The sequence below is a fragment of the Pristis pectinata genome, chromosome 40 (genome assembly GCF_009764475.1).
Source record: "Pristis pectinata isolate sPriPec2 chromosome 40, sPriPec2.1.pri, whole genome shotgun sequence".
NCBI lineage: Eukaryota > Metazoa > Chordata > Chondrichthyes > Rhinopristiformes > Pristidae > Pristis > Pristis pectinata.
The window spans coordinates 5,414,671-5,428,071 of record NC_067443.1 but is presented as its reverse complement, the minus strand read 5'-3'; the positions used below and the strand labels follow the sequence as shown (position 1 = coordinate 5,428,071).

Below are 13,401 nucleotides of genomic sequence, written 5' to 3'. Positions count from 1 at the left end.
ACCGCAAAGCATTATGGAGGTTGTAGTCCTGTTGCATAGACAGTGAGATGCAACTTCTTCTTAGGCAAACTTCTGGGGTGTAGGATGAGGATCGAGGTGGCTGAGTTCAGTGCAGCCTCTACTGCTGGTTGTGCCTAGCGGGGTGGGCAAATTGCGTCTGAATTTCTTTCTCATTTGCATTAAGTGCATTGATTATTTAGCTAAGTTTGTTGATCACACAAAGATAGGTGGGGAAGTTGTGGACAGGCATTGATCTTATTTAATGCTTGTGCAGGCTAGAGGGACTGAGTGGTCATACTCCTGATCTTAGTGCATTTGTATTTATGTTCGGTGCTCTGTCTGCTGAGTTTGCCTCCACATTGGGGAGATTCCAGGTTCTTCCCAGATGTTCCTTCTCCATTTTGAGTGGTGGCAGGTCCTGGATTCCCATGAGTTGTTGCAGATGGTTTTTTCTTCAAGGAGGCTTGAAGAACATAGATTTAGAAATTGAAACGCAAGAAACTGCAGAGAGTTGTGGACACAGTTCAGCACATCACGGAAACTAGCCTCCCCTCCATTGACTCCATCTACACCTCACTACCTCAGTAAAGCAGCCAACATAATCAAAGACCTCACCCACCCCAGACATTCTCCCTTCTCCCAGTGGGCAGAAGATACAAAAGTTTGAGAGTAGGCTCAAGGACAGCTTCTATCCTGCTATTAAGACTATTGAACTGTCCCCAGTACAACAAGATGGACTCTTGACCTCACAATCTACCTCGTTATGACCTTCCACCTTATTTGCCTGCCTGCACTTTCTCTGTAACTGTAACACTTTCTTCTGCATTGTTATTGTTTTCCCTTGTACTACCTCAATGCACTGATGTGATCAAATGATCTGTATGGATGACATGCAAAACAAAGTTTTTCATTGTATTTTGGTACATGTGACAATAAACTAATTTACCTGTTTAGGGTAAGGGGTAAGAGATTAAGTGGGGATGCTTTTCACCCAGAGTGGTGAGTACCCGGAATGCACTGCCTGATAAAGTGGTGGAAACAGAGTTGCTTGCAGCATTTAAGAAGCGTCTGGATGAATACTTATATCACTCAGGCATAAAAATGCTGGAAGATGGGATTAATATGGATGGGTGCCCACTGATGGGCTGAATGGCCTCTATCCCTGAAGCCTTTTCTTTCCACATTCCGCTAGGAAATTTCTTGCTGTGACCCAGCTTGGAGTGCCTCTAGATCTGGTGTCAAGCATGTAGTTGATGGAGCTTTACCATATCTCTGTTTGAGTGTGATCAACATCATGATATTGGCGTGGGAGATTGCACTGATGTTTGCTTACCTGCCCTGCCTGGGAGATTTGGCATAGGCAGCATTAGTGGTACTTTTCTGGTGCTCTCAGTGAAGGTCAATTCTTTCCTTCTCCAATAGATGCTGCCTGATCTGCTGAGTATTGAGAGAGGCTATACAGTTTGGGTTTCTATTCCTTGTTCAGAAGAATAAGGGATGAGCTTATTCAAACCTATAAGATCCTAAGGGAGCTCAAGCAGGTAGATGTTGAGATGTTTCCACTTGTGGGAGAGTCATGAACAAGGGGACATGGTTACAAATTAAGGGGCTGGTCATTTAAAACTAAGGTGTATGTTTCTTCTCTCTGAGGATAGTGAATCTCTGGAATTCTCTGTCCCAAGGGTGGTGGAGTTGGATAAACATTTAAAAGATCGAAGAATTGGTGGTTGTAGGGAACTGGCACAGAAGAGAAGTTGAGCCCAGTGTAGATGAGTCATGATCATATTGACTGGCAGGACTGGCTTGAGGGACTGTGGCCTACTCCTGTTCCCATTTTCTTGTGTTCTTGAGTATTTCCAGCATGTTCTCTTTTTTTTAATTTTAGATTTCATGATGTTTTATGCTTCTTAAGAAACAGAGCACCATCTTCCAGTTCCAGTCTCAGCAAGCACTGAATTCCACAGTTGTAAACATCTTTCATTTCCACCATTTACTTTTTCCTTCTCTGAACTCTACTGTATTTGAGAGTTAAGTTTGTCTCTTCCTCACAGAACTCAACACACTGTATGCAGGATCTTTCCCCCATTGAAGATTCTGGGGTCATGGTATTAGGATAAGGGGTAAGCTGTTTGGGACTGAGATGAGACATTTCATGGCTCACAGTGTGGTGTGCCTTTTTCTGTCCTGGAGAACTGTGGAGACTCCGTCAATGAGTTCATTCAAAATGGAGGTCAATAGATTCTGCATATAAAGAGGGATAATGGGGTCACTGGGTATGGCAACTACTCAGCCCAATACATCACAGGCACATTCCTCCCCACCATCGGGAGTATCTACAGGAGGCGCTGCCTCAAGAAGGCAACATCCAACATCAAAGATCCCCACCATCCAGGCCATGCCATCTTCTCGCAGCTCCCATCGGGCAGGAGGTACAGAAGCCTGAAGTCCCACACCACCAGGTTCAGGAACAGCGACTTCTCTTCAACCATTCAGTTCTTGAACCAACCGGCACAACCCTGATCACTAGAGTTTAGCAACACTACTTTGATCACTTTGCTCTAAAATGGACTTTGTTCCTTTTTTTTTGTTCTGATTGTGTTCTTTCTTGTAAAAAAATGTATGTTTATGTTTTTCTTGTGAATGCTGCTTATCTGATGCTCTGTGCCTGTGATGCTGCTGCAAGTGAGTTTTTCATTGCATCTGTGCAAAAATGTACTTGTGCAGATGACAATAAACTTGACTGACTTTGCCCGCCCAAGGCTGCAAGGAATTGTAGAGAGTTGTGAACACAGCCCAGACCATCACGAAAACCAGCCTCCCCTCTGTGGACTCTTTGTCTACACTTCCCGCTGCCTCAGAAAAAACAGCCAGCAGAATCAAGGACTCCTCAAACCCCGGTCATTCTCTCTCCTCCCCTCTGCCATCAGGCAGAAGATTAAAAAAAAGTTGGAAAGCACGTACCACCAGGCTCAAGGACAGCTTCTAGCCTGCTGTTATCAGACTCTTGAACGGCGAAGGTGAACTCTTGCCCTCACAAGCTACCTCATCGTGGCCCTTGGACCTTATTGTCTGCCTGCATTGCACTTTCTCTGTAACTGCAACACTTTATTCTGCATCCTGTTATTGCTTTTCCCTTGTACTACCTCAAAGTACTTGTGTTTTGAAATGATCTATATGGATGGCTTGCAAAACTAAGTTTTTCACTGTATCTCAGTACATGTTACAATAATAAACTAATACCAATAACACTGGAAGATGGTGCTAAGGTAGATCAGCCATGATCTTAATGAATGGCAGAACAAAAATGAGTGGCTCAGTAGTTTGCTTGTATTTCATGTGTCCTACCTCCTCTAACCCCTTGCCTCTTTCCTCTGGCACCACCTCATCACAGACTTTTGATCTTCACAGTAACCCCTCTCCCCACCCACAACCAATTTCTTTGGAATTTGAAAAGAAAACCCACTAAAACTCTTAAGATTGTTCGAAAACCCTGATAGCCCTGCATCGGGCTCACTCATTAATCCGGAACGTGAGCTTGGGGTAATCGAACGCGGAGGGGATCAGGAAAGATCAGTGGTTTAAGGTGAGAGAAGTGTTTTAAAACAGGATCTGAGAGGGTAAGTTTTTGTTTAAACGCTCTGGTTGATGCTGGAACACACTGCAGGAGTCAGGTGCAACCACTGTGTTTAAGAGACATCAAGACGTGGAAGGATATGGTCCTAAAGCGGGCGAATGGGATTAGTGGATATGAGCAAAAAGGTCAGCATGGACAAAGTGGGCTGAAGGGCCACTTCTCAGCTGTATGACTATGACTCTAGAACCAGAAGTTAGGAACATGGTTAGAGTTATAGCTGCAGCTAGGGTTTGGAGTGATGGTATATGTCCCGTTCCCTTTAAACTGAAAAGAATACACTAGAAAATTTATTATACTACTGTGTAGCTTGTTTTAAAAGAAATGATAAAAGATTAGGGTAGTTAAGAAAGCGTATGGGATGTTAGCTTTCATAAGTCATGGGATCGAGTTTCAGAGCCGCAAGGTAATGATGCAGCTCTACAAAACTCTGGTTAGACCACACTTAGAGCACTGTGTTCAGTTCTGGTCGCCTCATTATAGGAAGGATGTGGAAGCGTTGGAAAGGGTGCAGGGGAGATTTACCAGGATGCTGCCTGGTTTAGGGAGTATGCATTATGAGGAGAGACTAAGGGAGCTAGGGCTTTACTCTTTGGAGAGGAGGAGGATGAGGGGAGACATGATAGAGGTGTACAAAATATTAAGAGGAATAGATAGAGTGGACAGCCAGCGCCTCTTTCCCATGGCACCAATGCTCAATACAAGAGGGCATGGCTTTAAAGTAATGGGTGGGAAGTTCAAGGGAGATATCAGAGGAAGGTTTTTTGCCCAGAGAGTGGTTGGGGCATGGAATGCACTGCCTGGGGTGGTGGTGGAGGCAGGTACTTTGGTCACATTCAAGAGATTGCTAGATAAGCATATGGAGAAATTTAAAATAGAGGGATATGTGGGAGGAAGGGGTTAGATAGTCTTAGGTGAGGTTTAAAGGTTGGCACAATATTGTGGGCCAAAGGGCCTGTATTGTGCTGTACTGTTCTATGATTCTATGATTATCAAAAGCTTTACTGTAACTTACTTACAGTAAAGTGTTATAGAAGTAATTGACAGTAAACCATCACACTTGAGTGCTGGATTATCGGAGTTTCACTGGTTTACTTCCCACTTCTCCCAGTACTGCCGAAAAGTTATTGACTTGAAACTTTGTCTGTTTCTCTCTTCATGCATGCTGCCTGACCTGCTGAACGTTTTATTTTGTTGGTTTGGGCGAAAGGGAATAGCAACTTGAGGGAATAAAGAAAACATGGACCTACGGAGAAAAAGCTCGGCAAGGGGAAAGACTGGACTACTTTTGCAGGGAGTCAGCACGAGATCTGTGGGCTGAATAGCCTCGATCCCTCTTCAATCCCAGCTTCAATCCCAGCAAAAAAGATTCACAAGGATGTTACTGGGACTGGAGGGCTTGAGTGACAAGGAGAGACTGGACAGGCTGGGTCTGTTTTCTCTGGAGTGAAGGAGGCCGAGGGGTGGTCTTATAGAGGTTTATAAAATCATGAGGGGTGTAGACAAGGTGGAGGGTCACTGTCTTTTCCCCAGGGCAGGGGAGTTAAAACTAGAGGGCGCAGGTTTAAGGTGAGAGGGGAAAGATTTAAAGGGGACCTGTGGGGCCACATTCCCGTCCACTCCCCGCCGCTCTCCTACACACTAGGGGGTGATTTACAGAGGGCCGTTAACCCACCAACCCCGCACGTCTCTGGGATGTGTGAGGGAACTGCAGCACCTGGAGGATACCCTCACGGAGACGTGCAAACTCCACACAGACAGCAGCAGAAGCAAGGATTGAACCTAGCTGTGGGGGAGAGAGGTGAGAGAGAGAGAGAGAGAGAGAGAGAGAGAGAGAGGTGAGAGAGAGAGAGAGAGAGGTGAGAGAGAGAGAAGGGGGCAGAAAGAGAGGAGGGGGCAGAAAGAGAGAGAGAGAGGGGAGGGGGCAGAGAGAGAGAGAGGGAGGGAGGGGGCAGAGAGAGAGAGAGAGGGGAGGGGGCAGAGAGAGAGGGGGGAGGGGGCAGAGAGAGAGAGGGGAGGGGAGGGGGGCAGAGAGAGGGGAGGGGGCAGAGGGGAGGGGGCAGAGAGAGAGGGGGAGGGGGCAGAGAGAGAGGGGGGAGGGGGCAGAGAGAGAGGGGGGCAGAGAGAGAGAGAGGGGAGGGGCAGAGAGAGGGGGGGCAGAGAGGGGGGGGCAGAGAGAGGGGGGAGGGGGCAGAGAGAGAGAGAGAGAGAGAGGAGAGAAGGGGCAGAGGGAGGGAGAGAAAGTGAGATATTTAGGGACTGGATGTGGGGGAGTGCAGAGATTTCTGAGCACAGTTGGAGCTGATGAGGTACGTTAAACAATATGGGGATTTGTGAATTGGGGTGATAATGTGAAAGTTCAAGGCACTGCAGCGGACAAACACAGGTTGGTGGGCGTGGTTGAAGTCCAGAAACAATGCTCCCACACAGAGGAACGTTTACACAACATGGAAGTGTCCTTCACGTGATCACTGCACTGTCACACGCACATGGGAAACAAAATGGTTACATGAGAAAGAAAAGCACAAACAATGGAAGTAGTTACATTTATATAACGTCTTTCACAACATCTACTTTAAAGTACGACACAATAAAAACTGAAATGGTGGAAACGTGGCACAGTAAGATCCCACAACCCTGGTTAGTTGAGGGGACATAGTGGACAGCACCCAGGCTCATTCCCCAGTGAAACCTTCTCTTACTTCCAACCCAGAGCGCAGAAGAGTGCCACGGTGTCAGAGGTACCGCCTTTTGGGTTGAGCATCTCAGCCAGAAGGCAGTACCTCTGACACTGTGACACTCTGTCCAGTCCTGGCAGTGGGGACTGTTGGCCTGGGTTAGCCCTCCGGAGTGGGACTCCCTCCCGTGAGCCACTGACCCAGCTGGGAGGGTGGATTCAAGACACCTCTTGTGAGGTGCGGCCAGCGGTGGGGAGATCAATGCCTGTTAACCTAGTAGTTCGAGGTCGGGTGAAGAGTTTTGATGGTGTTGGCAGACAGGGCTCTGAGAACGGTGAAAGAAACCCTCAAAGGCAACATCCCAAGCTCAGCCTTTGTAGTGGGGTCCAGGAGACAAGTAAACATTAGAACAGTACAGCACAGGAACAGGCCGTTCGGCCCACCATGTCTGTGCCGAACACGATGCCAAATTAAACTAAATCCCTGCTGCCCACACATGGTCCAAATTCCTCCATGTAAAAGCTTGAACCCTACCATCATATCTGCTTCCACCACCACCCCGGCAGCCGATTCCAGGCACCTGTGCAAAAGAACTTGCCCCCTTCGCCTTAAATGCATGCCCTCTAGTACTTGACATTTCTACCCTGGGAAGGAGACTCTGTCTACCCTATCTATGCCTCTCGTAATTTTATGAACTTCTACCAGGTCTCCCCTCAGCCTCCGACGCTCCAGAGAAAACAAACTACTTACAATAGATCAATTTATCTTCTTTTGAAGCTGGTGTAACCAAATTCTTTCACCGTGATTAAACCCTATCCAAGATCTCCTTGCTCCTCTAATTCCAGCCCTCCTGGGCTCTGCCACGTCTTCAGTTCAAGCTCTGGAATTCCCCCTTAAGCCTCTCCGCCTCTTGGTTCCTCCTTTAAGACCCTCTGACAAACCTACTTCTGGACAAAGCATTTGGTCACGAGGGCTCTGCCTGAGACTGCAGAGCTGTGAACGCAGTCCAGTCCTTCATGAAAACCAGCCTCCCCTCCACTGACTCTGTCTACACTTCCGGCTGCCTCGGGAAAGCGTCCGACAGAACCAAGGATCCCTCCTATCCATTCTCTTTTCTCCCCTCTCCCGTCGGGCAGAAGATACAAAAGCCTGAGAGCACGCACCGCCAGGCTCAAGGGCAGCTTCCATCCCACCGTCTTGAATGGACCTCTCACATGCTAGAAGATGAACTCTCGATCTCCCGACCTACCTCGTCGTGGCCCTTGCACTTTGTCTGCCTGCACTGCACTTTCTCTGTGACTCTATATTCTGCAATCTGTTTTCTTTTTGTACTACTACTCGATGGACTTGTGTACGGAATGATCTATCTGGATGGCACACAAGCAAAAACTTATCGGTGTATCTCGGGACGCGTGACAATAATAAACCAATTCCAATTCTGCTTGTGAGGACACCGACACCGAAAAAGGGCACTACCACCAACCTGGCACAGAAACACTTTTTACGGAGGCTCCAATCCTTCAGGATCCTGGGAATGTCTGAGGAGAGGCGAGGACCTGTGGGTGATGTTCCCCACTGCAGCCAGCCAGGGGAAGATGACCATATTCCCTGAGGGAGTTTGACAGAAAGGTGCGTCCCGGCTCCCAATTTCCAGCTGCTTGGTTGCTTTGTCAGTCGGGGTTCTCCTCAATGTGTTCTCCACATGTGGGACCTCCTCCCTACCTCAAGCTAACCCCATTCTCCTTGAACACTGGGTGCCAAGTAGCACACGACAGACCACTTGGATCGTCGCTTCCCAACCTCTCCAGAGAGGGAAGGGGACTGGAATAACTGTTGGTTTCCCCCTTCCTATTGGCGGGGTGGTCAATGGTAACACTGTTGACACCACTACTCCCTTGCTGGGTCCATCGTCCAGCTCTATCAGATGGGCACTCAGCCTTCACTGCCTGGTTGGACACTTTGTGTGGTCCAGTTACCTCTTCAGGCCTTACAGCATAGATGCCAAATTCCCTTCATTTCTACCCCTATTCAGCTTCCTCCGTATGGCAGGAGGTCCATCATGGTATCTCGTTCAACCCGAGGCTCCTCCCTCCATCACCTCAGCCTTCCTTTCCTTTTTCCCTTGAGCGTTTATTCAGCTTCCCCTTAAACCCTCTCCTTGCTCTTTATTTCAACTCCCCTTGCCACGGGAGTGAGTTCCACATTCTCACCCCTCTCAATTGCAAAGTCTCTCCAAGTCAGACTTAAAACTTGAGCAGTACTGTGGCACAGTGGGTAAGACTGCTGCCTCTCGGCTCCGGAGACCTGGGTTCGATCCTGACCTCTGGCGCTGTATGTGTGTGTGTTTCCTCCCACATCCCAAAGCCATGCAAGGTCAGCGGGGTAACTGGCCACTGTAAATTGCCCCTAGTGTGTGGGTAAATGGGGGTGTTTGATGTCTCTGGACATGTGACATGGAGTTCAGAAGGATGAGGGGAGGGAGGGATCTCATTGAAACCTACGGGATACAGAAAGGCTTGGATAGAGTGGACGTGGAGAGGATGTTTCCATCAGTGGAAGAGTCGAGGATCTGAGGGCACAGCCTCAGAATAAAAGGGACGTCCCTTTAAAGTTGAGATGAGGAGGAATTTCTTCAGCCAGAGGGTGGTGAATCTGTGGAATTTGTTGCCACAGAGGGCAGTGGAGGCCAAGTCACTGGGTGTATTTAAGGCTGAGATTGATTGGTTCTGGATTAGCAAGGGGGTTAAAGGTTATGAGGAGAATGCGGTTGAAAAAAAATCAGCTACGCTTGAAGGTGGAGCAGACCTGATGGGCTGAATGGCCTAACTCTGCTCCTATATCATGCTAAACGGCAGAACGTGGGGGGTAGGGGGTTGATTGATGGGAATGTAGGGAGAATAAAAAATGAGATTGATGCGGGATGCTTCAAGTGCTGTTTCTCTCTACAACTAGTAAGGATTTGAAATGCCAACATGTTTCGATCAAGGGAAAAGAACTAACAGTGGTGCTATCTACATCTCTCCTCACACCTGCACCTGTCCAGAACCATTACATTGCTGTTACCAAGTCATACCTCTGGACCATCTCTACCCAATGCCTTTGTAGTAGTCAACAGGACCTTGCCAATGTTTCCCAGGTTCCCAAGGAGGCTGCCCTGGTTCACAAGAGGCCAGGAGGTGCCCCCACTGGTCCAAGGTGTAGGGCAGACCTCAGTCTCATCTCCTTTGTGCAGCCCTCAGCAGCAGACAACTGGCTTCCGAGCTGCACCCTCCACAGGTCAAAAGCTGCAACCACCTGGATGACTGACGGCGGGACTGACCAATCGCCTGCAGAGATGACCCACCGATTAGCCGCATCGGTCGCAAGAGTGACAGGCAGGCCGGCCAATGGCAGGAGAGCAATTGGGACCAGAGGCTTGCCCAGGGTCAGGAGTCTTGGGTGACCGGGAGACTGAAGGGGGATGAGGTAGAGGATAAGATGGTGTGGTGGAATTGGAACTAAATGGTGTCCTCCTGTTACCTTTGTTTACAGGACCTTTCTTGATCAGTGCCTCCGAGGGGAGATTGCAAGTGGACGCACCACTACTCATTTTCCACCAGCCCTGGGGAGGAAAGTGTGCAATATACAACACCCCACTTCCCCTGTTGCGGACTATTGGCCGTCCTCAGTATGCTCCAACCACATTCACCCCCAGCTCGTCCGCCAGCCCCACCTCCTATCGGGAGGACGCTTCACCAGAACCTTTCCTGCCCCCCCAAAACGGCCAACTATAAATCCAACGTTTCTCCGCACCTTAAACCAGAGCCGCCACAAGCTTCTCTTGGCTCCACCTCCTCCGCCCCCCCCCCGGCCCCTTAGATGGCAATGCTGGTGCTAGGAAGAAAGGCCTGTGTTGGCATAGCATCCCCGGGGACCTCCCAAAGTGTTCCACGGCCAACCCACTGATGCACAGCAAGATCCCACACAGCAAGGTGTTTTCAAGTGATGGCTGTCGGGTGGGTGGGGGGGGGGGAAGGGAACCCAGTGGACAACTTCCAATAGATATGGGGAGTTTTCTTATGTTCTCCTGGGAGAGTGCAGGTGGTACTCAGTCCAATCCTGGAAGACTGTGGTCCCAGGAGTCAACCTGGATTCTTTTGCTCACATCTCTCGGCAGTGGGGTTCGAACCCACAATCCAGAGGCGTTAGAGCCAGCCGGTGGCTATCGTTGAACGGGGAGGCACAATCCGGTCCTCATTGGAAGCCTGTCCTATCCCTCTCCTCCAACCCAATACAAGTGTCCCATCTGGAGGAGTCAGTCAAATGCAAATCAGAGCTGCCGTTGGCCTGCAGGGGTAATCCCAGGTGGCGAGGGGACTGGGTCCATTGCCAGTTCCCCAGGTCGAGTCTCCCATGAATTCAGGGAAACCTCACGTCTCCCCGAACTGTTGGTGCTTCTGGCATTAGCTGATACATTAGGACACTGGATGAGGCACATCACATGAAGTTGTGCGTGGGGGAAGAGGGAGGAAAGACTGGTGCATTGGCCTTTGATTGGTATTGGCCTATCAACCTCCCAGGATCTTCCTCCATTCTAGTTTAATGTTGAAGTGTTTGGAGGGAGGGGGGTGATATTGGAGTAGAATCACCTTCCATCCCAGTGTGACCAGAAGTATTCACTCTGCTCGCACGGGGACTGGGAATTTCAAAGTAGGCAGATGGGAAGCTCCACTGTTTTCCTGCCAAGTACCTCAAAGGATGAAGGAAGTCTCGCTCTTCAGAATGCAATAACGTAAAAAAGTTTGTAACACTGCACTGCATAATACATTGGTAGAAACATCGCAGATCTGATGCACAGCTCGTGTCCAACCCCCATCTCCCCTCCCTGGTGTGGGCCTCTTGTAGAAGACGAGTGGAGACTCCCAATCCTCCTTCCAGCCTCACTCCCTTTGGTCCCCAATTACAGTGGTATCCAGAGATGATGAAAGAACATAGAGCAAAGCAAAGGTTAGACACTGTTTTCCAGACTGGGTACGTCGAGCTATTGGGGGAAATGCCAGTGAGGGCAAAAAAAAAGAGGCAAAATGAGAGAAAAAGAGAGGCAAAATGAGAGAAAAAGAGAGAGGGAGAGAAGAGGGAGAGAGAAAAAGAGGAAAAAAAGGGGAAAGGAGGTAGAGAGGATGCAGAGTAACCCATGGTTGGAGAGGGGAGACAGTGGGATGGATTGGATTGGAGTGAACACAAACCATGAGATGTCAGAGTGATTTGACTGATCCATCCCACACAGACAGGTCCAGAGGGCTGAATTCAATAAGTTATCCGCAGACGGTCAGTCAGGCGGTTCTGAAGCTCTGTGGTGTCTGCGGGGTTACTAGGTTTAAATCAAGGAGCACTTGGAGGAACTGGTCTTCTGCGGACTGTCCAGCGGAGCCTTGGAGCCCGGAGAACCGATGCCCTAGGATCGGGAGAAGACAAAAAGCGAGTCAGACACAAGGGAGATGTGTTGTCGGCAACTTCAGGTTCACAAAGTTGTTGGGTAACACTCCCTCCCAGTTGAGATCAGACATCCAACTAACCGTTTGTGCCAAAGCACCAAGGCTTTGGGGGAATTCAGTGGGTCAGGCAGCATCTGTGGAAGTCGATGGACAGCCTCAACCCCAAATGTCGACTGTCCATTGCCCTCCACAGATGCTGCCTGACCCGCTGAGTTCCTCCAGATTCCAGCATCTGCAGTCTCTCGTGTGTCTGGATTCATCAGGTCGATATCAAAATCCTGCAGCCTTGTTGGGAAGATCAAGAGCGCTTTCCCAGTGCATCGTCGGGGGCGAAATGATCTGTTCCCATGTGGTATGTCTGGTGCAGTGTAAATCTGCGCCTTCCTTCCAGTTTCCCCTGAGCGTGATGCCGTTTCCCGAGAAGCTGCTCACAGTAGCAGTTCGATCCCCACCTCTGGCTGGCAGGGGAGGTGTGTGTGTGTGTGTGTGTGTGTGTGTGTGTGTGTGTGTGTGTGTGTGTGTGTGTTTGCCAGTTCTCCCCTGGGTGCTCCGGTTGCCTCCCTCTCCCCACTGGTGTGTGGGTGAGGGGAAGAGTCGGGGTGGGTGGGGGGGGGGAGCTGATGGGAAGAATAGAATGGGATTGGAGTAAATGGGTTGATGGCCGGCACAGACTTGGTGGGCGAAAGGGCCTATTTCTGTGCTGTACAACTCTACAATGAGGGCACCCCTTGTTCAGGAAACCCAGGAGATAATTGATAAGCTGACGTTCATTGGAGTTTAGATTGGATCCTCACTGAAACATCTCAAGAGAGATGCTGGGAGATTGTTCCCAAGAACCACGAGGCAGAGTTTCAGGCTGAAGGAATTGCCCACTCGGAATGGAAATGAGGAGGAATTTCCCCCCTCAGAAGGCTGTGAACCTTTGGAGTTCTCTGCCCCAGAACCCGGCGGACATGGAGTCGTTGAATCCGGACAGAGTCTTGGGTCTGTAGGGGAAGTGGAGCTGAGCCCGCTGTCCTGCCAAATGGCAAGGCCAGGCTCGAGGGTCCGAATGGCCTACTATCCCTTGCGCTCCTATCCCACCGTTTGGACACTGAATGTGCCCTCCTCTCCCCCCCCCCACCGCACACCTGAAACTTGGTCGAATAGCGTGACAACGCTCCATCTTGGATCGAGATGGGGTGGGGGCTACAAGGAGTCCCACTCTCAAGGAACCAACACTGACAGGACGGGCTGTAGGGATTCTGAGACGGTGAAGAAGGTGGGGCTCTGGAAGGATTGGAACAGGAATGCAGAGGGAAAAAAAGTTACAGGCAGGCCCCAGGTTACGACAGGGGTTCCGTTCCTGAGAACTGTTCGTAACCCAAAATTCGTAACCTGGCTGTGACGGGAGAGCGAGTGGGAAGAGTGGCCGCCAGCTGTACTCAGTGAGCGAGCGAGTGAGTCTGCTCAGTGCTCCCCAGTCCCTCCCCCCCCCCCCCCGAATGTATCGCCCCAGGGAGAGAAGGCAAGGGGAAATTCCCTGTTCCCGCCCAGCAGCAGATGCCTGCAGCCCCGGAGGACCTATACAGAGGGCAGGCACGGTAGTGTAGCAGTTAGCGTAACGCTATTACAGTGC

General features: G+C 49.8%; 1 protein-coding gene across 1 annotated transcript in view; it reads right to left on the bottom strand.

Moving 5' to 3' along the window:
• Positions 1-5,877: 5,877 nt before the first annotated feature.
• rab13 (RAB13, member RAS oncogene family) overlaps positions 5,878-13,401 on the bottom strand; it is a 49,549-nt gene continuing 42,025 nt past the window's right edge. The window contains exon 8 of the mRNA XM_052045661.1: positions 5,878-11,743. Coding sequence (XP_051901621.1) covers positions 11,666-11,743 — 78 coding nt within the window. The 3' untranslated portion in view covers positions 5,878-11,665. The remainder of the gene's footprint in view (positions 11,744-13,401) is intronic.